The sequence below is a fragment of the Gadus chalcogrammus genome, chromosome 16 (genome assembly GCF_026213295.1).
Source record: "Gadus chalcogrammus isolate NIFS_2021 chromosome 16, NIFS_Gcha_1.0, whole genome shotgun sequence".
NCBI lineage: Eukaryota > Metazoa > Chordata > Actinopteri > Gadiformes > Gadidae > Gadus > Gadus chalcogrammus.
In genome coordinates, this window is record NC_079427.1 from 12,480,738 (window position 1) to 12,506,564 (window position 25,827).

General features: G+C 52.6%; 1 protein-coding gene across 2 annotated transcripts in view; it reads left to right on the forward strand.

The window, feature by feature from the left end:
- LOC130405961 (bridge-like lipid transfer protein family member 2) overlaps positions 1-25,395 on the forward strand; it is a 31,819-nt gene extending 6,424 nt beyond the window's left edge. For both annotated transcript variants that reach the window (XM_056611302.1, XM_056611303.1), the window contains exons 13-40: positions 211-329; positions 1,259-1,467; positions 1,787-2,189; positions 3,300-3,511; positions 3,929-4,997; positions 5,856-6,047; positions 6,704-6,906; positions 7,352-7,470; positions 8,045-8,268; positions 8,823-9,013; positions 9,412-9,511; positions 10,071-10,258; positions 10,693-10,990; positions 12,111-12,268; positions 12,991-13,197; positions 13,758-13,857; positions 14,587-14,769; positions 15,018-15,139; positions 15,512-15,667; positions 17,013-17,134; positions 18,806-18,986; positions 19,549-19,635; positions 20,232-20,342; positions 21,458-21,593; positions 22,785-22,906; positions 23,005-23,106; positions 23,217-23,351; positions 23,755-25,395. In XM_056611302.1, coding sequence (XP_056467277.1) covers positions 211-329; positions 1,259-1,467; positions 1,787-2,189; positions 3,300-3,511; positions 3,929-4,997; positions 5,856-6,047; positions 6,704-6,906; positions 7,352-7,470; positions 8,045-8,268; positions 8,823-9,013; positions 9,412-9,511; positions 10,071-10,258; positions 10,693-10,990; positions 12,111-12,268; positions 12,991-13,197; positions 13,758-13,857; positions 14,587-14,769; positions 15,018-15,139; positions 15,512-15,667; positions 17,013-17,134; positions 18,806-18,986; positions 19,549-19,635; positions 20,232-20,342; positions 21,458-21,593; positions 22,785-22,906; positions 23,005-23,106; positions 23,217-23,351; positions 23,755-23,943 — 5,638 coding nt within the window. In that variant the 3' untranslated portion in view covers positions 23,944-25,395. The remainder of the gene's footprint in view (positions 1-210; positions 330-1,258; positions 1,468-1,786; positions 2,190-3,299; positions 3,512-3,928; positions 4,998-5,855; positions 6,048-6,703; positions 6,907-7,351; positions 7,471-8,044; positions 8,269-8,822; positions 9,014-9,411; positions 9,512-10,070; positions 10,259-10,692; positions 10,991-12,110; positions 12,269-12,990; positions 13,198-13,757; positions 13,858-14,586; positions 14,770-15,017; positions 15,140-15,511; positions 15,668-17,012; positions 17,135-18,805; positions 18,987-19,548; positions 19,636-20,231; positions 20,343-21,457; positions 21,594-22,784; positions 22,907-23,004; positions 23,107-23,216; positions 23,352-23,754) is intronic.
- The last annotated feature ends 432 nt before the right edge of the window (positions 25,396-25,827 follow it).

Here is a 25,827-nt window from a genome sequence, read left to right on the forward strand (position 1 = left end):
TGTGTGTGTGTGTGTGTGTGTGTGTGTGTGTGTGTGTACGTACATTTCCCTGCCTCCCTGACTTCCTCCTCGTGTGTGTGTCTATGTTTGTGTGTGTGTATACATTTCCCTTCCTCCCTGCCTTTATCCATGCGGTTGTGCTGTTGTGTTGTGTTGTGTTGTTGTGTTGAGTAGACCATTAGAGTATCTGCATGCCTTTCTGCCCTCCAGACGGTTCCCCCGCCTGGACGCCCCGCTGACGCTCACCTCCTCCGTGTCCAACGTCAACGTCTCGGTCCAGCTGGGGGACACCAACCCCTTCGCTCTGGGCTTCATCTCCACCAGCGCAGGTACTGGGCGCCCTCACACACACTCAGTCACGCAGACACACAGCCTCACGCACACAGACAGCCACGCAGAGACTCACAGTCACACGTACGCACGCCTGCAGACGAAGACACACGCACACACAGTCTCGCATGCAGACACACACGCAGACACATACACAAAGAGGCAGACACGCACACACACAGACACAGACACACAAGTACGCAGACGCATACAAACAAACGCAGACACACACACACATACACAGTCAGACTCAGACGCAAACACACACACAGTCATACGCACACACATAGCCAGACGCAGACGCACACAAGGTGAAATCAGGTGAGGTTATCGCTTGTGGAACAATTTTCACAAGACTAAACCATAACCAACACTTATGATGAGGATGGGTATCTTGTGGTCGTTTGTTTGCGTGTGTACGCATATTTAGACATTGCAAATACACCTGCAGTCCCTCCCTTCCCCCCCACACTCACTTTGTTCATTGATGAACTTCCAAAGCCTTCACAAATCCCCCGACCCCAGGGAGATTAGATAAGCTCTGCTTGTCTTCCGCACGCCGTGCCACACCGTGTAACACATTAACCACCTGTTCCTTCCTGTACGCCTAGCCGGCGTCGCAACGCACACCTCAGACACCACAAAGTTATCAGTGTGTGTGTGGGCGTGCACAGGGGAGGGGGGGATGCTGTGTATGGTTTACTGAGACTAAAGTGAAGTGTGTGTGCGTGCGCACAACTGTGTGTGTGTGTGTGTGTGTGTGTGTGTGTGTGTGTGTGTGTGTGTGCGTTTGTGCACCTGCGTGTGTGTGTACGTTCACCTGCGCGTGTGTGTGTGTACGTGCACCTGTGTGTGTGTGTGTGTGTGTGTGTGTGTGTGTGTGTGTAGCCCCTGTCTAAGCAGCACTGTCTCCTCTCCACGTCCACAGAGCTGCAGCGCTCCGTGGACCAACAGGGTCCTGGCTCCAGCCTGGACCAGGAGGGTCCTGGCTCCCCATGCGTCCAGCAGCGGGCCTCTCTGTCCCTGGACCACTTCTGGTGGAGGGTGGGCCAGGGCTCCCACATCCAGCAGGCCCCCCACCCCCCGGGGAAGCATGTCTGGGGGGAGGCCCTCATCCTGGACTGCCTCACCCTGAAGGTACGATCTCACTGGACCCCCAAAGACTTCTCTGGGACGGAGCAGAGTTAAGATGCACATTGCTGCACTGCCTGTTTCAGACGTTTATTAAGATGTCGTAGTAGTCATGTTTATTTTTTGGTTTGTTTCAACCCACAAATATCTTTGGAAAAGGCTCAATTATAATCAGAATAAATTCTCGTTTTTTGAGGTTCATCTGAGGTTCTCTCTATGCTTTAATACTTTTTACATTCTCTGGGAATCGTCATGTGTCTGTGTTATTATCTCAGCATGCATCCTCATCATTCATCACTTATCTCTCCTTCCTGTGTCCCTTCAGGGGAGCTACCTCAGCCCCCTCTCGGAGCCCCCCAGTCTCCAGCCCCCCAGCCTCAACCTGACCTCCAAACTGACCGGGCTGCAGGTGGAGCTCTCTGAGACCTGCACCCTCTGTCTGTCTCGCCTGCTCTCCCTCTTCAGCCTCCCGGCCCCCCGCGGGGCTGAGGGGGCCGGCTCTGCCTCGGCCTTTTCTGCTGCAGACGACGCTGGTTCACTCCCCTCCTCCTCCTCCCCCTTCTCCTCTTTATCCTCACCCCCCTCCTCCTCTTCCACCCCCTCGTCCTCGTCCTCCTCCTCTTCCTCCTCCTCTTCCTCCTCCCCCTCCTGCCCTCCCCCTCCCCTCATGTTCAACATGGAGTGTGGTCTGGAGGACGTCAATATCTTCACACTCTCCAACCTGGCAGGTAAATCCATTGGAACGGTGTCAATATGAATGAGTGCAGTGTCCACTGGGAGCCACTAGGGGTGCTAAAGGGTAGTCATGGTTCAGCATGGTTGGAATAGTTTGTGGAAATATATATACTGTTGGATACACACGGTCCTCACCACGGTGATCGCCACACAATTTGGACTCAATTAGGTTTGATTGTGACTAAACCTGCAGGGAGATGCTGCAGCAATAGCACCCCGGCAGCTAGTATAAACTGTCAAATTAATCTATAACCGAATTACCATGGTCCTCTTATAATAGTTAAAACACTCGCCATAGCATTAGAGGAGGCATTGAAACGAGCAGGAGGCCTCTGATAGATAGATAGATAGATGGATAGATAGATAGATAGATAGATAGATAGATAGATAGATAGATAAGGACTTTATTAATCCCTCAGGGAGGTTACTGCAGGAAATTGCACTTCCAGCAGCAGCAAACACCACGTCACAAATAGAAAAGCAGTAAAGAACAACAAATATCTACAAATATAAGTGTGCAAAAAGTACAAAATGCGAAATACTTGTACTCTGGCGGGGAGTTTTCCAACAAGCCACACGTGTAACAGCGCTGTCGTTAGTGGTAAAAAACACACTGGGCCCATTCACTCCCTCTGTATAGGGCTAAACCATTTTGGGAAATAATCTAATTGCGATTATTTCGACCAAAATTGCGATTTAGTATGCGATTTTTCTTTTAAAGTTCCTTATGTTCTGTGTTATTCACTAAACAAGCAATAAATCATTCTATCGTATGACCAACACAACATTGGAAGCAGTTAACATACTAACTGCTCTTTCATTTAGGCCAGTCATATGTGTTGAGATGAAGTGATGCATGAATTGATATTATAACATCGTTATTTAACTATTGAATTGTAAAAGAAAAATAAATACCAAACTTGCTGATCTCCAGTCAGTAACAGTAAAAAAAAAGAAAAAAAAAGAACGCAGTGTGTTTATAGCAGCATTTGCGATGAGCATATCGCGTTCTGTTACATCGCGGTGTCGCTTTGAATTCGATGAATCGTTCAGCCCTACCTCTGTAGCACGCTGTGTTGAACCTTCACTGATGCCCCCCCCAGGGGCGGTGTCTCTGCGTCTGGACGGCGTGGAGGTGCGCGGCGACCGGGAGAGCTCCAGAGTGTCGCTGGCTGGGGTCAGCCTGGCCCTGGTCAAGGTGCTGGTGGATAACATGGAGCCCTGCTGCCCCGCCGCCCAGACCCAGACCCCCGGCCCGGTCTTCAGCCTGAGCGCCCTGTCCTTCAGCCACCGCACTGACTCCCACACCCTGGAGGTAGGCTCGTCCCCAGCCCTCCTCCCAAGCTCCTCCAATATTATGTCTTTTTTATCATATTGTTTTTACTATATGTTTTTTTTTTTTTGTTGTTTTTTTATATATATATATATATATATAAACAAATCTGCGCTTTATAACCGTATAATCAGGAGTGGAAAACGTTAATATTACACACACACACACACACACACACACACACACACACACACACACACACACACACACACACACACACACACACACACACACACAAAAGCATTTTTGACAACAAGTCCCTCTGTATCTATTTAATTCTAGATAATGAGTTTGTGTGTAGTTAATAGTTTGGGTTGTGTGCTGCCCCACTAAAAGGAAAAAATCTGGAGCTCACTCATTTCCAACCCCCGTCCGCCACATGGTCTCTCTGTCCTCCAGGTTCAGTGCGACCAGGAGCTGGTCCTGGAGTGGACTCCGTCGGACCACATGTTCCTGTACCAGCACATGACCGAGGCCCACGCCTGCTGGCTGCTGCTCACTGGGGAGCAGGAAGACGACGGCTCAGTCCCTCCCGCGGGCTCGGAGACCGCTCCCCCTCCCGCCCAGCGGAGGGCGCTGTGTGTGAGCGTGGAGCTGGGGCGCACCCGCCTGACGGCCCACGTCAGCGAGGAGAACTACATCCGGCTGCACACGGAGGCCCTCTCCCTCTCCAGACAGGCGGGCTGCATGGTGCTCAGGTCGCCGCTGCTGCTGATGAACTTCGACGGCAACGACATCTTCTCCTTCCAGGACCTGGACGCGCGCGCCGTGCAGGAGCCGGCGGAGACGCGCCCCCACCGGGAGTCCTTCCCCTTCCTGGCCACGCCCCGCAACCGGGCGTGGCTCTTCACCTGCCCCAGCGTGGCCGTGGAGTTCCCGTACCAGTACAACTTCTCCAACACCTTCGACATGGCCGTGAGCGTCCAGAAGTGGCTGAAGAGCCTTCACCGGCCCGCTGCCCCGCCCACCGCCTTCGCCGCCGCCCCCCAGACCCTGCCCCCCGACCTGGTGTTCCGCGTGGGCCAGTTCTCCTTCGTGTTCCTGGACGACGTGTTCGAGATCAAGCTGAGGGACAACTACGAGCTGATGAAGGACGAGAACAAGGAGAGCGCCAAGCGGCTGCAGCTGCTGGACAAGAAGGTGGCGGAGCTGCGCAAGCAGCACGGCGAGCTGCTGCCCGCCCGCAAGATCGAGGACCTGTACAGCTCGCTGGAGCGCAAGCACATCGAGATCTACATCCAGCGCTCGCGCCGCCTCTACGCCAACACGCCCATGCGGAAGTCCCTGCTCACCTGGACGGTGTCGGACCTGGAGCTGGTGGCGCTGGCCGACCGCTCGCTGCACGGGCCGGAGCGCGTCCGCGACCAGCTCAGGGACATCGACGGGGTCAGCCCCTTCCCGCGGGACGGGCTGGCGCTGGTGGTGCAGTGGTGCCGTGCCGTGAGGTTCAAGCTCTCCGCCTACCTGGGTGAGTCGCCGCCCTGGGTAGGAGGTTAGACCCAGAGGGTCGCCGTCATGTCTTGTTCTGTGTTTGTCTGATGGGAACTAGGCCTGCACGATAAATCGTTATAAAATCGCGATCTCGATTCGCCCCTGTGTGGATTTAAGTTTAAAATTACTGGTTTGTTTTTTTTAAGCCTTCATTTACTGGTGTGTGGAGTTGGTTCAGTAGTTATAAAAGGCCAGCAATTAAAGACAATGTGCTGCTATATGTACAAAATAAATCAATCAGTTTTTGATACTGCACTTTAATCAGTTATAAATGGCCTCAGAAACACACCGTGCTAGAGGTGCCCAAATACTTTGTTTTGGCACCTCCATTTGTTTGGTACTGCCGTTTTTGTTTTTTTTCATGGTTCATGTGTGCAATAAAAATTACATTTCGTGAGAAAAAAATCGTGGCAGAGAATCGTGATATCAATTCTAAGCTAAATAATCGTGATTCATATTTTTCCCCCAAATCGGGCAGGCCTAATTCGAATGCAGGTCAGCGCTAATGCTAATGCTAATAGCGTGTCCTGCTGCAGTACATCTATGTTTCATTGTCGTTGTTTGTTTTGGTAGGAAATGGATGGACTTATCTATTGGAGCTGCTACTTGTTCTGTTGGTCCTTACTTTAGCTTCGAGTATTTCCTGAGCACTTATTTTTATTTCTATTGAATTAAATCCTGTGTCTTCCACTGCTGCTGTGCTGTAACACGGGGACCTCCCCTACGGGGGTTTAATGAAGTCCTATCTATCTATTGTCTCCTCCACTGTCCGCTGAACAGAGCGGCCTGAGTGTGATAGTAAAGCGTGTTCTTGAGGCTGTCCTCTGTGTTCCAGTGAGGATCCGGGACTACCCCCGTTACCTGTTTGAGATCCGGGACTGGGAGCTGTCGGGGCGCCTGGTGGGCACGGAGCAGGACGGGCAGACCCGGGCCCACCGCAAGCAGACCCTCCCGCTGGGGGCGCCCTGGGGAGACGTGACGGTGCACAGGAACATGCCCCCGCTCAAGTTCTACTACGACTTCAAATGTGAGTCGCGGGATTCGAAACCCGCAGCGCCGGCTCTCAGACGGGTCATGACTCATTCACTTATCTATATTGCTTTGATCCATGCGGATGCACCGTCCGTTCAGAGGCATGTCATGACGGAGCAGGTGGAGGTTAGAGTCTGTGGACCGTAACCAGTGCCTTTGAGCAGGGAGTCGAACCCTCTCCCGCTCCTGTCATATCCTATTATCACCTGAGCTCCTCATGGGCTGCACCAGGAAGGTGTTCAGGCTCCTCCTCCATCACACTCCTACCCGCTGCCTCAGGTCTACGGACACGACCACACACAGAACCCCCAGGGCCAAGCTACGGACCTGGGGTGACGGGGCCCTCTCATGGGCCGCAACCTCCCTCTGGAGCTCCCTCCCCAGCCACAACCAGATCCCGACAGACCAACGCACTCCCTTCATCTAAACAGGCCCTCAAAACCCACCCATTAAGATTGCTTTCACCACATAACCTCCTTCCCTCTCTCCCATTCCTCCCTTTATATCTTTCTAATTATATCCGTTCTTATGAACTGGTTTTGATTTGTGTTCACTCGGTTAAGCGTCTTTGAGTATTTAGGAAAGCGCTCTATGAGTCCAATGTGCTATGGTTCTCTAGTAAGTGCTGACGGGGATCGTTTTTCTCCGCAGCCACCATCTCTCTGTACACCATCGTGTGGGGGCCCTGCTGGGACCCGGCCTGGACTCTGATTGGCCAGGTGGCGGACCTGCTGACCAAGGCCTCCGTGGACCCCTCGCCTCAGCTGGCCTGGTGGGACAAGAGCCGCCTGCTGCTGCACGGGCGCTTCGTGATGGACATCGACCACGCCAACCTGCACCAGCTGGCCACCGAGGTGCTGCTCCGACTGACTGACTGACTGCCTGAAGTCCTCTAGCTCAGGGTTCCTCAACCTTTTTATTGCTGAGGCCCAGTATGCATATTTGCGTATTATATACAACCAGTAGGGGTCGCTAATGGAGCGAACCTAGGTCAGGATGACGTGTTTCCCATTCCGACTTTCCAACTCTGACCGCTATAACGAGCATATCACCATAGTGTTTTATCTTCTTTGCCTGTGTAGTAATGTCATGTGATGGTATCGGATCGACGCATAGACATGCGTACTCGCCAATACCCGATAGTTTCTAAAAGGCAGTATCGTGGGAATTTCCGATTCTGGTATCGGTATCGGAACAACTCTAGCTCTAACAAAATCAAATGTTTCGGAGTTTAGGAATGGTCCTGACTTTCTTCCACATTTCCCGCAGTAAACTCGATTCTTCGTTCTTCTAACCCAGGACCCGTACAACACGATAGAGAACCTGCACTGGGAGTGGAACAAGGTGAACTACGACTGGAACCCAGGCCAGTTTGTCTTCAAAGGAGACATGGACGTAAACGTCAGAACGGCCTCAAAGTAAGTAGAGGAAGCCGTTCCTGCTGTCCTAAAATAACCAGAATCTCACGCATTTACATTAATATTTTACATTCAGGGCATTTAGCAGAGGCTTTTATCCACAGCGATTCACAATAAGTGCATTTGTCAGAAGAAAGAGAAACAACAATAGATCGCTGTCGGTACAGTAAGGATGCTATCTTTGTTTTACCATATACAAAGATAGCTAGGATAAGATCCTACACAATGCTAAGTACTATTTTGAAGTGCAAGGATGTACAAAATACAACAACAAGTGCGTACATTAAGTGCCAGGATGCACAACATACAATAAGTGTGTTCATTAAGTGCCAGGACGCACAACATACAATAAGTGTGTTCATTAAGTGCCAGGACGCACAACATACAATAAGTGTGTTCATTAAGTGCCAGGACGCACAACATACAATAAGTGTGTTCATTAAGTGCCAGGACGCACAACATACAATAAGTGTGTTCATTAAGTGCCAGGACGCACAACATACAATAAGTGGGTACATTAAGTGCCGGCCACTTGGCACTGAGCCTGATAATAACCCCCTTCCTCTCGCTCCAGGTATGACGACATCTGCTTCCTCCACCTGCCCAACCTGTGCATGACCCTCGACCTCCAGTGGCTTTGTCATGGCAACCCCCATGACCACTACGCCGTGACCCTCTGCTGCGCGGAGAACGTGGCGGACGTGACCTCGGGGCAGCCCCACGACTCGTACCGTGCCTTCCGCTCGGAGAACCTCAACCTGTCCATCACCATGGACCTCAACCAGCACTGTGGCACCGGTAGGCCATCACTATGACTACCAACATCATCACCATCACTGCTATAGCCAACATCATCAACATCACTACGACTTCTAACACCATCACTTTGACGAGTAACATCATCACCATCACTATGATAACTAATAGCATAAACATCACTATGATGACTAACGGCATCCACATCACCATGACTACGAAAATCATCACTATGGCGACTAACGGCATCACCATCACTATAAGTACTAACATCCTCTCCATCACTATGACTACTAACATCATCACCATCACTACGACGACTAACAGCATCACCATCACCATGACTACTAACATCAGGGTGTAGTCATAGTGAAGGTAATGGGAAGATGAAATGCCGGGCCGAGCCGGCATTTCATGGTTTCACGGTTTACTTCCTACTCTCTATTTTTACGCAGTCCTGAGCACAACAATCGTCACAGAGACTACCCCCCCGATGAATAGTGAGTGAGCGGGGACGAGCCAGAGTGCTTTACTTTAGTGAAGCGCTCCGAGTCCCACATCTAAGTGACCGCTCTGTGTGCGTCCCCCCCGTCCAGAGCCCTGCCAGCCCAGGATGCTGTTCTACAGCAGCACCCTGCGCTGGATGCAGAACTTCTGGGCCACCTGGACGGGCGTGTCGCGGCCCATCTGCAGGGGGAAGCTGTTCAACAGCCTGCGGCCCATCCGCAGGAAGCTGGGCCAGCACTACAAACAGATGTCCTACACCGCCGCCTTCCCACAGCTACAGGTAACCGGGCCACACTCGTTCACAGCCCCTGGTCGTCTGCCATGGGCCCATGGGCGGGCTTCGTAGGATCTGCGTCAGGCAAGGAGTCGGTGTTAGTATAGCCTTCTTGTTGTGTTCGCGTTTTGTCGAGTTTTTCTGACTGTTTCAGACACACTGTGTGTGTGTGTTTGAGTGTGTGTGTGTGTGCGTGTTCGCGCGCGCTGTTCTCTGTAAAGTGGGCATTCCAATTAGAATTGTTCTCCTTTTTCTACAAAGAGAAATCCATCTTTCTGTATCTATCTGTGTGTATGTCTTTCTCTCTCTCTCCTCTGCTCTGTTGTGGTCGCTGCTGTTCCCCCTCCATGAATATCGCTGTGTCCTGTCCTCTGAGCCGCATGTCTCTGTGTCTCCCCCTCCAGGTCCACTACTGGGCCTCCTTCGCCCAGCAGAGGGGCATCCAGGTGGAGTGCAGGAAGGGCCACGTCTTCCCCCGAGGGGCCCAGAGGCTCATCCCACAGGGTAGGACACACTGGAACCACCGGGGACTCGACTCAGGGGAGATCAAGGGAGAGGTTTGAGGATAGCAGGGAGAATAGGAGCAGGGTTTGTGGGCGGATTGGAAGGCACTCTGCTGTCGCCATTTGCTTGAAATGGCGACAGCAGACTACCTGAAGCCATTCTTGAGCGAGATGCCTCATCCCTCCCTGAAAAAACAACAGTGTTCCTTGGTGTGGCTCTCATGCTATCTTATCGACATGTGGCTCAGGAGGTAGGGCCGGTTGACCGATCCCCGACTCCTCCTAGCGGAGTGTCGAGGTGTCCCTGAGCGAGACGCCTCACCCTGACTACTCCCGACGAGCTGGCTGTCACCTGGCAGGGTTGACACCGCCATCGGTGTGTGAATGTGTGAATGAATGTGTGAATGTAAGGCAGTATTGTAAAGCCTGATGAGGGGCCACTGGTTAGAAAAGCGCTTTATAAATGCAGTCCATTTACCATTGACCATTTATCTTTGAGCAGCACCATATTGAACATGCTCCTGTCTCTTCCCCCCCCCCCCCCCCCCCCCCCCCCCCAGCGGGCACTGTGATGAGGCGTCTGATCTCGGAGTGGAACGTGACCCAGATGGTCAGCGATCTGTCGGAGGTGACGGTGCACCTGATGGCCTCTACCTGGGACGAGACGGCCGACCACCAGGTGAAGAAGACCCACCTGCTCAGCCTGTCTTCGCTCAGCTACCAGCGGCAGAGCAACCGCGTGGAGGAGGTGAGCCCGACCCTAACCCCCACCGCAGTCGCAGACGTTCGCTCTCCTGCTTTGAGCCCCGCCCCCAACGCCACTAATGGTCGCTCTCCTGTTGTGAGCCCCTCCCCCAACGCCACTGATGGCCGCTGTCTTGCTCGCCTCTATCCCGACGGCATTGTACTGCTACTGGTTCCCCTCGCCCGCGGGTCTCTGTGGCTTTGACTCACCCTAGGTTCTGGGTACGAACCCTAATGTCCACCGTCTACCTGCAGGCATCCATGAGCCAGATGCCCTGACCTGACCACTAACAACATCCATACTTCAAATGAATGAAAATGTCCAAAATAAGATGGAACGTATGATCTGCCCAACGACAAGATCGTAACGCGGGTAGAACATGTGCACGGGAGCCATGTTTTTACTCTTATCACGTTGATTGTTCCCCCCCCCCCCAGGACCCCAGCTCCAAGGCTGAGGGCAACGCCTCCTACACCCACCGGCTGCGTCTGGTGGACCTGCGGGCATCGTGGACCACCACCAACCGCAACATCGCCTTCGCCCTGTACGACGGCTACAAGAAGGCGGCGGTGCTGAAGAGGAACCTCTCCACCGAGGCGCTGAAGGGGCTGCGCATCGACCCCCAGCTGCAGACCAAGAAGCTCCGGCGCTCGCCCTCCAACTACTCCCCCAGCACGGCCCCCCCCACGCCCGTTCTGACGGCCCCCGCCCGCGCCGAGAAGAACCAGAACGAAGGTTGGTCGGGGTCGGGATGCGGGGGGGTTCGGTCTCAGAGGATGGGGACTTTGTTCTGAGAGGATGGGGGTCATAGAGGATTGGGCCCTGGTCTAAGAGGATGGGGGTCTCTGGTCTTATAGGACCCCAACCCCTGGTAGAGGCGGGGATATTCCCTATAGGAACCCTGAGCTAGCTTTAAGTGACTCCCTCTCATCAGAAAGGGGCTAGCATGTAGCTCCAGTGAGACCAAACACTGCAGACACGATCACCATGTGAACCTCCAGGAGGGACCTCTGGCTACGTGAGGTTGTCGTTAACCTGATTTAATCTTGTGATGAAGAACACGTTTAAGTAGTGAGGTGGGAGCGAAGTGTGCTTAGACCCAGCCTCACTGAGGAAAGGGTAGGATTCAGCGTTAGACAAAAAAATGCCTTTTTCACTTTCTGACATTAAATCTCCACAGAAAATATGAGCACGACAGCTCTTTTGCTGTAGGTCATATGAACCAACTCATCCATCAATTATTCACAGTTTCACCCATATATGAGACAATCGTTAAGCCTATGGGAACCCATACATGAGGTGAACTATGCCATTTCTTTACAGCCTTCCAATTAACTTCTGCACTTCAGCACCTCTGCTTCCGTCTCTTAATGGTGGCATGAAACGGCATTTTTATATTGGGTGTGTAACACTTCAAAGTAAACCAGGACACCGGGGCTGAGGTGGATGATCCTTCAGGATTATATCTGGGATCTCGGGGGATCCTGGAGGTAATGCCTCAAAGGTGAAGTCCAGGTTAGCTGTGGTTGCCAATATGCACAGACTCGGAAACACAATCATGAAAAACTGAAGTTCAAGACTTAAAGTGATAATACTTAAATACGATGATAAGTCTCCACTTCCTCACGTTTGGTAGAGAATTACTGCGTTAACGGATCACTCCTCCTCTGCGTTCACTAATGTTCCATTGGTCAGGTTCTAGCTGAGAGTCCTCTGAGGTTTCAGGTTCTGGCTGAAGTTCCTCTGATGTTTCAGGTTCTAGCTGAAGGTCCTCTGATGTTTCAGGTTCTAGCTGAAGGTCCTCTGATGTTCCGTCAGTCAGGTTCTCGCTGAACGTCCGGTTCTCCTCCCTCAGGAACCTCCATGCTGCAGAAGCTGATCGAGGAGAACGATAAGTTTGTGGTGTTCTCGGAGGAGGACTCCGGGCTCGGTGAGCCGCTGTGCGGCATCGCCGCCTCGCAGACCGACGACGTCTACAACCGCAACTGGTTCATCGAGCTGGTCAACTGCCAGGTAACCTCCGCCGTTGATTGGTCGACAGAATCGTCACTTCCGTGCGACAGGGGAATAATAACAAACAAACACAGTACCCGGCGAAATCTTCGTTTATTGAAAATGTCGCGCAAAAGTTTGCCGTCCTTCTTGGACGTCCTCCATTGTTGCTCTTTGTTAAATGTGTTGCATTCTTCTTTTTCATTGGATTTATTAGCAGGCTACACTGTGTCGGGCTGCTATTATATCACGATGCTTACGTAGCTGCCGCGGCTATCCCCATCCGGCTTAAACCCCGCCCTACCATAAGGGTACTGTCAGTGGTGGAAATGTGAGCCATAACTGAGCCGCACCTAATCGTACTACACCTACCGCACCTAACCATACCGGACCTTAAGCTCCATAAGAGAACGCTCTATCCAAAGCGACACACACACCATTCATACACACCCACACCGACGGTGGGGTCCTCAACCACGCGTCAGCCAGCTCGTTAGGGTGAGGTGCCTTGCTCAGGGACACCTCGACACTCGGCTAGGAGGAGCCGGTGATCGAACTAGCAACCTTCCGGTTACAAGTCAACCCGCTCTACCTCCTGAGCCACTACTGCCCCTTGTTAGCGTAGGGGGGGGGGGGGGGGGGGAGCGAACGTAATCCAATCAGAAACGATGCTGGCAGTGACCCACCTCTTCCCCCACGCCTGACCCCCATCCCCTCCTTCCCACCTCTCCCCCCTGCTCCAGATGATGCTGCGGGGCACGGAGACGGCCGGCTGCGTGCTGGTGTCGGCCGCCATGGCCCAGCTGCTGCAGTGTGAGCACCACCCGGCCTGGTACAACGACACGCTGAAGCAGAAGACCACCTGGACCTGCCTGCTGGACGGCATGCAGTACTTCGCCACCATGGAGCCCAACCCCTCGGAGCAGGAGGACCGGCAGCTCTGGCTGGAGGTAGGCGGCGGGCCTGGTCCCCCCCCAGAGGCCATCTCGGGTCCATCTAGCTGGGTGGGGGGGAGATGGGGAACAAGGCCTCCAGCTGTGTGCTGCCCTTCCTCTAGAAAGGGCTGCGAGACGCCAGAGTCTGAAGTTCTGCCGTAACACGGTAGGACTTCTGGATCAGAGGTTCTGCTGTAACACAGTAGGACTGCTGGGTCAGAGGTTCTGCTATCACACAGTAGGACTGCTGGATCAGAAGTTCTGCCGTAACACAGTAGGACTGCTGGGTCAGAGGTTCTGCTATAACACAGTAGGACTGCTGGGTCAGAGGTTCTGCTATAACACAGTAGGACTGCTGGGTCAGAGGTTCTGCTATAACACAGTAGGACTGCTGGATCAGGTTCTGCTATAACACAGTAGGACTGCTGGATCAGAGGTTCTGCTATAACACAGTAGGACTGCTGGATCAGAGGTTCGGCTGTTATAGTAGGTCCGCTGTATCCCAGAGTAACGTCACCTTGATAAGGGAGCTGCAGTCCCCAGTTTGACCTGCGGCGGGCGCTGTTTGTTTTCAGGTGAAGAACATCGAGGAGCACAGGGAGAGGAACCTGGACTCGGTGTTGGAGCTGATGGAGAGCGGACAGGCTGTTGGCGGGATGGTCAGCACCACCACAGGTACCACACACTCACTCACTCACTCACTCACTCACTCACTCACTCACTCACTCACTCACTCACTCACTCACTCACTCACTCACTCACTCACTCACTCACTCACTCACTCACTCACTCACTCACTCACTCACTCACTCACGCCGCCATTTGCACCATTTCGAATTTCCGCCGCCGCCAGCCAATAACTGTATAAGCCAAAATAAGCCGCCATCTGATAAGCTTTGCCTGAGCCAGCTAGATTTATTTGCATCAAATAATAATTCTATCACATAGTAGGGCTTTGACTCCGAATGTGAATGAAGTATTGATTAGACAACGATTTATTAGAAACCTAATAAACCGTTGGAACACGCAAGACCGGTAACCATAGCAACGCCGGTAAACAAACCTCGCGAAGCCCAATCCAGGTCTTACTGAAGGCATTTAATGGTCCAAATATTGAGATATAGTAAATCAGTATAACATAGACATGAAGTGTGGCAGCTTCAGCCATTTGTAGCCATGAAAATTTTGGCGGCTGCAGCAGGCATTTGGGTTTTGACTGAGCCGGCTAGCCAGCCAATAACTTCATCAGCCAGCCATTATTCTCAAAACAAATGGCTTCGGGGTCTAATCCCCACCGTTTACGAGCCATAACGATCTCAGACATGGTGATCCCTGACCAGCGCCCTCCTGTTGAAACATGAGCGCACAGTGAATTAACCGGAGGGGTCCTCATTCCCCCCTCAGACTGGAACCAGCCGGCGCAGGTGAACGACACGCAGCAGGTCCAGCGCATCATCTCGCGCTGCAGCTGCCGCATGTACTACATCGGCTACAGCCACGACATCGACCCCGAGCTCGCCACGCAGATCAAGCCCCCGCAGGTCCGCGACGAGCACGAGAAGGAGGACCTGCTCAAGAAGCAGGCCGGTAGGTCCCTGGTCCTGGGGGGTGGGGGTCCCTGGTCCTGGGGGGTGGGGGTCCCTGGTCCTGGGGGGTGGGGGTCCCTGGTCTAAGAGGGTGGGGGTCCCTGGTGGTAGAGGGTGGGGGTCCCTGGTCGTAGAGGGTAGGGGTCCCTGGTCCTGGGGGGTGGGGGTCCCAGATTACGGGCCTGTTTAGGAGGAGTTCCGGCTACCTCCTCAACACAGCCGTGCTCTGCTGTGGGCTTCCTCCCCCAGGGGCCGTGGACACCTTCACCCTCATCCACCACGAGCTGGAGATCTCCACCAACCCCGTGCAGTACGCCATGATCCTGGACATCGTCAACAACCTGCTGCTGCACGTGGAGACCAAACGCAAGGTAGAGACACAGCCGCTGATTCTGTGTGTGTGTCCGTTTGTGTGTGTGTGTGTGTGTGTGTGTGTGTGTGTGCGCGCGTCCGTTTGTGTGTCTCCATTTGTGTGTGTGTGTGTCCGTTTTGTTTCTGTGGGTCCGTTTGTGTTTCTGTTCATTTGTGTGTGTGTGTGTGTGTGTGTGTGTGTGTGTGTGTGTGTGTGTGTGTGTGTGTATGTGTCCGTGTCTGGTTGAGTGCGAGTGTATATGCGTGTGGGCGTGTTCTTATCTGTGTGTGTGTGTGCGTTTGTGTGTGTGTGTGTGTGTGCGCGCGTCCGTTTGTGTGTCTGCCTGTATATGTGTGCTCATCTGCCTGCGTGTGTGTGTGTGTGTGTCCAGGAGCACAGTGAGAAGAAGCAGAGGGTGCGCTTCCAGCTGGAGATCTCCAGTAACCCCGAGGAGCAGCGAAGCAGCATCCTCCACCTGCAGGAGGCGGTGCGACAGCACGTCGCCCTGATCCGCTGCCTGGAGAAGCAGATCTACTCCAACATCAGGGTGAGGACCAGCCTGGCACCCTCCTACTGGGTCCCCCACCAAAGGTTCCCCTCCTCTCTGGTCGTAGCCTGGCGTCGCCACACTTGTGGCGCATTTCCACCGGAGGGTGCGGGTCGGCTCAGTCCGCAAAGGTGCGGCACGGGTCGCGTTTCCAACCGGCAAAAGCGGCCGTGACCAGGACTGAGCCGTATTGCGCCATACTCGTCTCGCAGTACTCCTCCGTTGGGGTACTGAGACGCCTGAGAGGGTCACGATGTTTACGTAGCTGCCGTGGCTATCGCCATACGGCTTAAACCCCGCCCTACCATAAGGGCACTGTCTGCGTTGGATACGCGAGCCGTAACTGAGCTGGGCTGTACCTCACCCTCACTACTGGGCTGAGGCGTGCGGTGTCCGAAGCGTGCCCGCCGGTGGAAAATGGGTATTGTTCTCAAAAGCGTAATGATTATTTGTGTTACGTGAGTAAACAAGTTTGATTGCGTGAACTTTAAAGCACTCGCGTGACTGTTTTGAAGCCTATTAGAGGAGGAGGAGGGGCTCTCTTGTGAACAACAACGTTTATTCCCGCCAATTCATCCCCAACCATGGCTGAGATAACCACCACTGCGAGTCTTTACTACTACCAGAGAAGTCTTGGAACCAAACACAGTCGAGGGTTCATACAGCTTTCGGCCGAGATATTGTATATTATATTATGTATAGATATAGAGCTCTGGGAGTCCGCAAACGGAAACAATCCCATTCTCCTCCAAGTTGCCGTTCCCCCTGGTAGGCCTGCACGATTCGGGGAAAAATATGAATCATGATTTTTTAGCTTAGAATTGATATCACGATTCTCTGCCAAGGTTTTTTCTCACGAAATGTAATTTTTATTGCACACATGAACCATCACAAAAAAAAAATGGCAGTACCAAACATAGTTTTTTGGCACCTCTAGCACAGTGTGTTTCTGAGGCCATTTATAACTGACTAAAGTGCAGTATCAAAAACAGCAGCACATTGTCTTTAATGCTGGCCTTTTAAATATACAGAACCAACTCCACACACCTGTAAATGAAGACTGTAAAAAAAAAAAATTAAAACTTAAATCCACACAGAGGCGATTTGAGATCGCGATTACTAACGATTTATCGCGCAGGCCTAGTTCGCGAGTAGAATCGCGCAAAATCCCCGTGATCCTGAATGGACCCTCTCGAGGCGTCTTTGCGTTGACTGTGTGTGGATTGGCTCAGAGCGGCCGCCGGTGGGTAAAGCGCCGTCCGAACGCCGTCCGGTCCAAACGCCGTCCGGTCCGAACGCAGTCCGGTCCGAATGCCGTCCGGTCTGAACGCCGCCCCGTCTGCAGACCCAGCCCGAGGAGCAGAGTGGGGAGGACCTGCAGGAGGTCAACCTGCGGCTGCAGAACCAGCTGGACCAGGAGAAGACGGACATGCAGATGAAGAGCGAGGAGCTCAACATCCTCATCAGGTGCGCCCTCGTCCCTACACCGTGCACCGTGACTTCCTCTTCTCTACGTCGCTGCTGCTCTAGTCCTGCTGTGTCCTTGTGTGTGTGGGTGTGTGTGTGCCTCCGTCTGTGTGTGTGTGCGCGACTCTGTGTGTGTGTGTGTGTGTGCGTGTCACCTTGTGTGTGCGTTAGGGATGGGCATTTGAAGAAATTTCCTTGATCGAGCATCGCTAGAGTTATCGATCAATTATCGATTAATCATTAACTTTTTTCTAGGCTATATTGAAATTCCCGTTGGTAGAAAATGCAGCATGTTTTTATCAATGAAATCTTTGTTCCAACAATAATGTATGGGCCAACATTAATACAATACAGTTAACTTGGAGACCTACAACTGTTTAACAGTTTTAAAATAATAAATACAGGCATTATAGGTTATAGGCATATGCGGCGCTCGTAAAGTCCGAACAATGCGCCTAGCCGCCTACAGGCGCTCTTAAAGGTTTGGAAACGATTCAACAAGACTAAATCTGTAGCCTATTCCAATAATTACAATAAGTAGCCAACTTATCGGACAACAATAATCAAACAAAGGCAGTAGGCTAAAAGTGGGCATTAAACGGTATAACTGTTTTGAAAAAACAGGGGAAAAAAGGCCGACATATAATGCCTATAGGCTGCAGCCGGCGCGCGGAAAAGGCTCGCAACAAAAAGATGAGCCACCCATTTACAAACAATTGCATGAACTAGTCTATCTAAAAGAATTACCTTATTGAACATATATAAGGCTGAACTTGTTGCTAAAATATCACAGTTTTGGCAAAATGTAACGACTCCAAGAGGCACCAAGCCGAAAGAAAAGCAGAGCGAGAGACAACACATTAAGAAAAAAAAGAGCGACTCACATACGGTGGTGACTGTCCCTACTGTCCAAAGCATAACTCCAGCCTACATATTTTTGTTTAGGAATATAAGCATGTTAACATGCTCGCGGGTCAGACGCGAACGCAGCCTTGTAACTGTCAGTCCAGCAGCAGAAAACACCCGCTCTGACGGGACCGAAGTTGCGGGGATGCAGAGGTATTGTCGCGCTAACTTTGACAGGAACCTTCTTCCATTCACTTTCCACCAGTCGGCAGGGTGGTATTTCTCCCACATAGTGATATTCAATTAAATGCTTCAAGACTCACAGTATGCAACACAACGTCCTTTTGATCGATAACAATATAAATTGATCGACGCATTTCTTAACGATCGATTATCGAGCATCGATTAATTATGCCCATCCCTAGACTGTGCGTTCCTCCGCTCCTCCGTTTACTTGTGTGTGTGTGTGTGTGTGCGTGCCTCCGTGTGTGCGTGTCCTCGCGTGTGTGTGTGCGTGTCCTCGCGTGTGTGTGTGCGTGTCCTCGTGTGTGTGTGCGTGTCACCGTGTGTGCGGTCCTCCGCTCTTCCATTTCCTGCATGTCTTCATGTCCTCATGTGCACGTACCTCTGTGTGTGAGTGTCTTCATGTGTGTAAGTGTGTGTGTGTGTGTGTGTGTGTGTGTGTGTGTGTGTGTGTGTGTGTGTGTGTGTGTGTGTGTGTGTGTGTGTGTGTGTGTGTGTGTGTGTGTGTGTGTGTGTGTGTGTGTGTGTGCGTGTCCTCATGTATGTATGTGTGTGTGTGCGTGCCTCTGTGTGCGCCCCCAGGTGCTTCAAGGACTTCCAGCTGCAGCGGGCCAACAAGCTGGAGTTGCGGAAGCCCCCGGAGGACGTGAGCGTGGTGCGGCGCACAGAGATCTTCTTCGCCCAGGCCAGCTGGTGCCTGACGGAGGAGGACGGCCAGCTGGGCATCGCCGAGCTGGAGCTGCAGAGGTTCATGTACAGCAAGGTGGGCACCGGCCAATCGGGTGCCACGTCCAGCTTAATGTATGCGCAGGCCTGATGGTATCTGGGAGCCGGTCTGGGAGCCGGTTTGGGAGCCGATCTGGGAGCCGATCTGGGAGCCGGTCTGGGAGCGGTTCTCAGAGCGGTTCCTGGAGTGGGTCTCGGGGCCGGTCTGGGAACCAGACTGGGAGTCGGTCTCGGAGCGGTTCTCGGGGGGCCGTTGCCATCTGTCCCTGTGGACGTTGACCCCCTGGTTGTGGACGGTGACCCCCTGGTTGTGGACGGTGACCCCCTTGTTGTGGACGGTGACCCCCTGGTTGTGGACGGTGACCCCCTGGTTGTGGACGGTGACCCCCTGGTTGTGGACGGTGACCCCCTGGTTGTGGACGGTGACCCCCTGGTTGTGGACGGTGACCCCCTGGTTGTGAACGGAGACCCCCTGGTTGTTGACGTTGACCCCCTGGTTGTTGACGTTGCCCCCCTGGTTGTTAATGTTGACCCCCTGGTTGTTGACGTTGACCCCCTTGCTGTGGAGGTTGACCCCCTCGTTCTGCTGCTCCTTCCAGCTCAACAAGTCGGACGACACCGCGGAGCACCTGCTGGAGCTGGGCTGGTTCACCATGAACAACCTGCTGCCCAACGCCTCCTACAAGGTGAGCCCCGCCCGCCTGTCTGAACGTCCGTCTCCCCTCTAGAGGATGCCCCTGTCCGTCCCGGAGGGGACAACAACGCACAATGACCCGTTTGACCTTTTCCCCCGGCCTCGCACGACCACAAGGAACGTTTCAGTAGCATTTGTAGTGATGATGCGGTTGTCTGTTTGTACACAAAGCTTAGAGGTGGCTGTACATGAATAACTCTGCTGTCCTTGGTTTTCTCTGTGCAGCGAGTGAGGGTATGTACAGCACTGGCAGAGCGGCGCTAGGGGTTCGTGTTGTTGTGGTGGTGGTGGGTGTTGGTGGTGGTGGTGGTTGTTTTGGACTCCATCTTGTGTGTCCAGATGGACGGTCCCAGCAACACATTCATGTTCCATGTCGCACGCTGACGAATCCATCGGCTGCATGCTAGCCAGGAATGCCTTGAATCAACCGACGCATTCAGTGCCGTGTCCATCGTGTTCTCTATCGTTTCTCATCCATCTCGCACACTTTTGATTAACTTATTCAATTAATTTTTTTGGTATGCTTTTCGTTTTTCGCATGCTTCTGTTTCCCTGGAGTTAACCAGTCATTCCCTGCCCTTCCACCAGGTGGTGCTGCGGCCCCAGAGCCAGAGTCAGTCCGGCCGGCAGTTCGCTCTGCGCATCTTCAGCAAAGTGCGCCCCCCGGTGGGCGGGATCTCAGTGAAGGAGCACTTTGAGGTGAGCCGAACCCCACTCTCCCGCTAGACTGGGTACCCCCCCGCCCGTTCTGCCAGCGATTTGAATTCACCCTCCAGAAGCGTCTGGAGAAGAGCGATACATTTCTTTCTGCTTCCGATACGTTTTTGCGGGAGCCAATCACCAAGCTGGCTTCTCCCCCTGGCGCGCTATTGGCTGGTTTAACACAATGACGACAGGGAAGCGACGGCAAGCAGCCAATTGCGTACAGAGTCGGTTGAACTAGGCCTGTTGATCACGCCTCTTGTGCTGAAGAAAATGACAGCAGCTTCCCCAGACCAAGCTCAATAATAATAATAATAATAATAATTGATCAGTTTTTTATAGCGCTCTTCTAAATACTCAAAGACGCTTTACAAATAAGAAAGGAATACATACAGACAATCAAACAAAGGGGACAAAAATAAACACCACCACAACAATAGGCAACACATTAAGAGAGCGGGAGAGAGTGGAAGATGGCGGAGGATGATTTGTCAAATGTGGTCCTGAAGAGATTGGTTTTAAGTTTACTTTTGAAGGAACTTTTGAAGCTCAATCTACGATGGAGCTTGATCTGGCAATAGCCAGGCTACTGTACCGCTGCTATCCACACCACATCAAGGTATCTAGGGAACAGCTTCAGGGGCAGGGAGGACCAGGGGTTACAGAGTTTGCCCCTCCACCCAAAGGTCCTGGGTTCAGTTTGACTCCAACCAAAGGGCCTGGGTTCAGTTTGACTCCAACCAAAGGGCCTGGGTTCAGTTTGACTCCACCCAAAGGTCCTGGGTTCAGTTTGACTCCACCCAAAGGGCCTGGGTTCAGTTTGACTCCACCCAAAGGTCCTGGGTTCAGTTTGACTCCACCCAAAGGTCCTGGGTTCAGTTTGACTCCACCCAAAGGTCCTGGGTTCAGACCCCAAGGCTCACAGTTATGATGAAGGTGATGAGGATGATGATGACGATGGTTATGTTGAGGAGGATGATGAAGGTGATGAGGATGATGATGATGATGGTTAGGATGAGGAGGAGGATGATGATGAGGATTAGACTGATGATGAGGATGACTCACACCACCTGACAAAAGAGTCGCTGTGTGTCTGTCCGTCCCCCCCCCAGGTGAACGTGGTGCCTCTCACCATCCAGCTCATGTACCAGTTCTTCAAGAGGATGATGGGCTTCTTCTTCCCCGGACGCAACGTGGAGGAAGAGGAGGTGACGGACGAGGAGGACAAGTTCAGGCTGGTGACCACCGGTAGGTCTGACAGGATGCCCCCCCCCCCCGTAATCCGTAGCAGGCGGTCGATGACCAGTTCCACGGCCCCTGCCAGCGAGTCAACGCCAGAGTGTTTACCGCAGTCTAGGGGGGATAGTGAGTCTAGGGGGGGATAGTGAGTCTAGGGGTACAGTGAGTCTAGGGGGGGATAGTGAGTCTAGGGGTACAGTGAGTCTAGGGGGGATAGTGAGTCTAGGGGGGGATAGTGAGTCTAGGGGGGGATAGTGAGTCTAGGGGGGATAGTGAGTCTAGGGGGGGATAGTGAGTCGGGGTACAGTGAGTCTATGGGGGATAGTGAGTCTAGGGGGGATAGTGAGTCTAGGGGTACAGTGAGTCTAGGGGGGATAGTGAGTCTAGGGGGGATAGTGAGTCTAGGGGTACAGTGAGTCTAGGGGGGATAGTGAGTCTAGGGGGGATAGTGAGTCTAGGGGGGATAGTGAGTCTAGGGGGGATAGTGAGTCTAGGGGTACAGTGAGTCTAGGGGGGATAGTGAGTCTAGGGGGGATAGTGAGTCTAGGGGGGATAGTGAGTCTAGGGGGGATAGTGAGTCTAGGGGGGATAGTGAGTCTAGGGGTACAGTGAGTCTAGGGGGGATAGTGAGTCTAGGGGGGATAGTGAGTCTAGGGGGGATAGTGAGTCTAGGGGGGATAGTGAGTCTAGGGGGGATAGTGAGTCTAGGGGGGATAGTGAGTCTAGGGGTACAGTGAGTCTAGGGGGGATAGTGAGTCTAGGGGGGATAGTGAGTCTAGGGGGGATAGTGAGTCGGGGTACAGTGAGTCTAGGGGGGATAGTGAGTCTAGGGGGGGTACAGTGAGTCTAGGGGGGGTACAGTGAGTCTAGGGGGGGTACAGTGAGTCTATGGGGGGGTACAGTGAGCCTAGGGGGGGTACAGTGAGTCTAGGGGGGGTACAGTGAGTCTAGGGGGTACAGTGAGTCTAGGGGGGGTACAGTGAGTCTCGGGGGTACAGTGAGTCTAGGGGTACAGTGAGTCTATGGGGGGGTACAGTGAGTCTAGGGGTACAGTGAGTCTATGGGTGCAGTGAGTATGGGGGGGTACAGTGAGTCTAGGGGGGGTACAATGAGTCTAGGGGGGGTACAGTGAGTCTATGGGGGGGTACGGTGAGTTAGAGCCAGCGCCCCCCACTGACCCTGAGGGCCCTGTCTCCCCAGGGGTCCAGACGAAGGTGCGCCAGCTGTCGGAGGACTCCTTGGGGCCGCTGGGGCCCAGCAAGGCGGTGGCCCAGGGCCCCAACCGCACCGGAGTCCGGAGGTCCTTCCGGAAGACACCGGAGGTAAACCCCCCCCCCCCCCCTCCCCTCCCCCATTGAGACACACTCAGACAGGAGGAGTATTTAACGGCTGCCCCCCCCCCCCCCCCCCCCCCCCTCAGCACCCGGTGGACGACATCGATAAGATGAAGGAGCGGGCGGCCATGAACAACTCCTTCATCTACGTCAAGATCCCCCAGGTGCCACTCTGTGTCAGCTACAAGGTGGGCCCCTCTTCTGCTCTCTCTCACCGTCCTGTGTCTCTTCTGCTCTCTCTCTCTCTCCTTTTCTGTCTCCCGGTTTGATATCATCCCTCTGCCCCCTCTGTCTGCAGGGAGAGAAGAGCAGCGTGGACTGGAAGGACCTGAACCTGGTGCTGCCCTGCCTGGAGTACCACAACAACACCTGGACCTGGCTGGACTTCGCCATGGCGGTGAAGAGGGACAGCCGCAAGGCGCTCGTGGCCCAGGTACACATCCCACACCTTCTCTCCTCTTCTCTCACCATCAGACGCCTTCACACACACGTCACGGTCCGGGTAAAGTGTCGATCCAAGTGCGGTGCGAAAGAAGAGGCAGCAATGCTGCGTTTGTAAAAACATAATAGCTTTTTGTTTGTTATTTTTTGTCTCATCTTTGGCTAGTTATCTTCCGTTCAGGTTTCCTTCATTCAAGTGTAGAGCGCCTTATTTTGTTAATTAAAATATCGATATTTGGGGCGACATTTCCTGTCTGAAAAGGAAAACAAAAAATTGAAATATTACATTGATATTCGGCGCGGCCAGTGTATCGATTCTCGTATCGTAGGAAGCAGGGCGACGCTGTGTCGCCGTATCGATGTTGTGTCCCGCTGACGCCGCGGTCCTCCTGCAGATGATCAAGGAGAAGCTGCGGCTGAAGCCCACGCAGGGAACGGAGTCGCGCAAGGCGCTGGAGGCCAAGCTGGACGGCAGCATGAAGCAGCAGCAGCAGGAGGAAGACGAGAAGGCCCGCCTCCTCATCGGCTTCAGCTCGGCCGACAAGAGCTCCAGCAAGAAGAGCATCTTCAGCCGCCGCAAGTGAAGACGCTCCCCACGCAGCGACACCCGTCTGCCTGGAGGAACACGTTTTGGGGGTGGTGGTCGGGGGGTCATGGTTGGGGGTGTTGATGAGGGTGGTGGGCATGGGGGTAAATGAGGGAGGTGGTGGTGAAGGTGGTTGTGGTGGTGGTTGTTGTGGTGGTGGTGGTAGATATACGTGTGTGCGTCTCTGCTGGCCCAGGCTGGTGCGCTGGCTGCAGGTGTCTGGGTGGGGCTGTTTGAACTAGAAATGGTTAAAATGCAAAATGAGAACATACAAGTATAACCTGCAGATGTTGATGATGATGATGGTCCCAATACCGGGCTTTAACTGTGTCCGGGCGATTGGGACATTCCCGAAGTGGAAGGCTGACCAAAAAACGAAACATTCGCGTTGTCATTTCAGTTGAATATGTTTTAATGTGCGTGCGTGCGTGTGTGTGTGCGTGTGTGCGTGTGTGCGTGTGTGCGTGTGTGTGTGTGTGTGTGTGTGTGTGTGTTAGCCGGATGAAGCCGGTTCCCGCTGGCTGGGAACACAGCCTGTCTGATCAGTTAGCATGCTAGAAGTTTATGGACGCGTTGGGAGCGCTTTCAGATCCTTTTTTCGATCCTCAGCGCCAGAGTTTAGGTCTGGGGGTTCCCCCGCTATATACGTCACCTCTTACGGTGTTTGGATTTAGTTTATTTTGAAACTGAGATATTGAGGGAATAAGAATACGCCTGTATGATCGTCACTTTGACAGGAAGGGCTATCGCTATAAAAGTACCACAGATTATTTTATTTTTACTAAGAAAGCCTGTCTTTTCTGCCTTTTACGCCTCCTATTTCAAACCGGTACAATATACATCATGAACAGTGCAACGTAAATATATATATATACATATATATATATATATGTATATATATATATGTATATATATATATATACTTGTTCAATAATTTATAGCACTTTGGTAGGTGAAATTGATCCTCATGGAAACGTGTGGTGCAGCTATCGGCTGATGTTTTCTAATTTTAAAACTAAAGCACTTTTTATCAAAGTATTTTCTGATATTTTTGTAAGCTGGTTGTTTGTTTTTATGTGTGCTGCTGTGCCCGTTCATCCAGTCACATGTTAACCAAAATCTATGTTCGTCCCAACATTTCAACCCAAACGGTTCAGTGCAGTATATTTGCGTAAACGTTGTTTGAAATTTCCTGTTTCTGTCAATAAAAGTGTTCCTGTGTCTCACAAATTGTTCTCCGTCTGAGAGTCTTTTCCCAGTATGATGGTATTGTCATCCTTTTTACATTCCATAATCAGTATCAGTGTTGCCAGATTGGGTCCTGTTTTCCGCCTAATCTGGCCAAATCTGGCAACACTAAACCCTTGTCTATATTGTAGGCCAATTATCAAACTTTGACAAAAATCTAAATATTAAATTGATATAGACTTTTAACTTATTTAACTTTAAACTTCACAAACTCGGACTCAACTAATTGGAAAAATATATATTTCTTGATTGAGCTGCCTCCTGCAGCCTTCATTGTGGTGATCGTATAATTTACCTTCTCCTTGGTTTTCTGCATTAAGTACTGCTGTAGTACCAGAAAGAACCGAGCAGGTACTTCCCGCTCTGCGTGGTCCGTCGGTTTTAACGGCCTGACCGCCCTGTGTCGGCTGTGTCTGCTGCCACCCAGTGGGTGAGTTGGCCTACTGCAGAACCTTGGACAGGGCCTCGCCGCCCTGTGTCTGCTGTGTCTGCTGCCCCCCAGTAGCTGAGGTCTGCAACAGCCGGGACCTGCACACCTACTCGCTGCTCAGCGGGAGTTTTGAGGGAGACAACGTTTGCCTGTTCGCTGCAGAGCTGGGGAGCACGTTAGGTTTGTGTTGCGGTGGGATTTAAC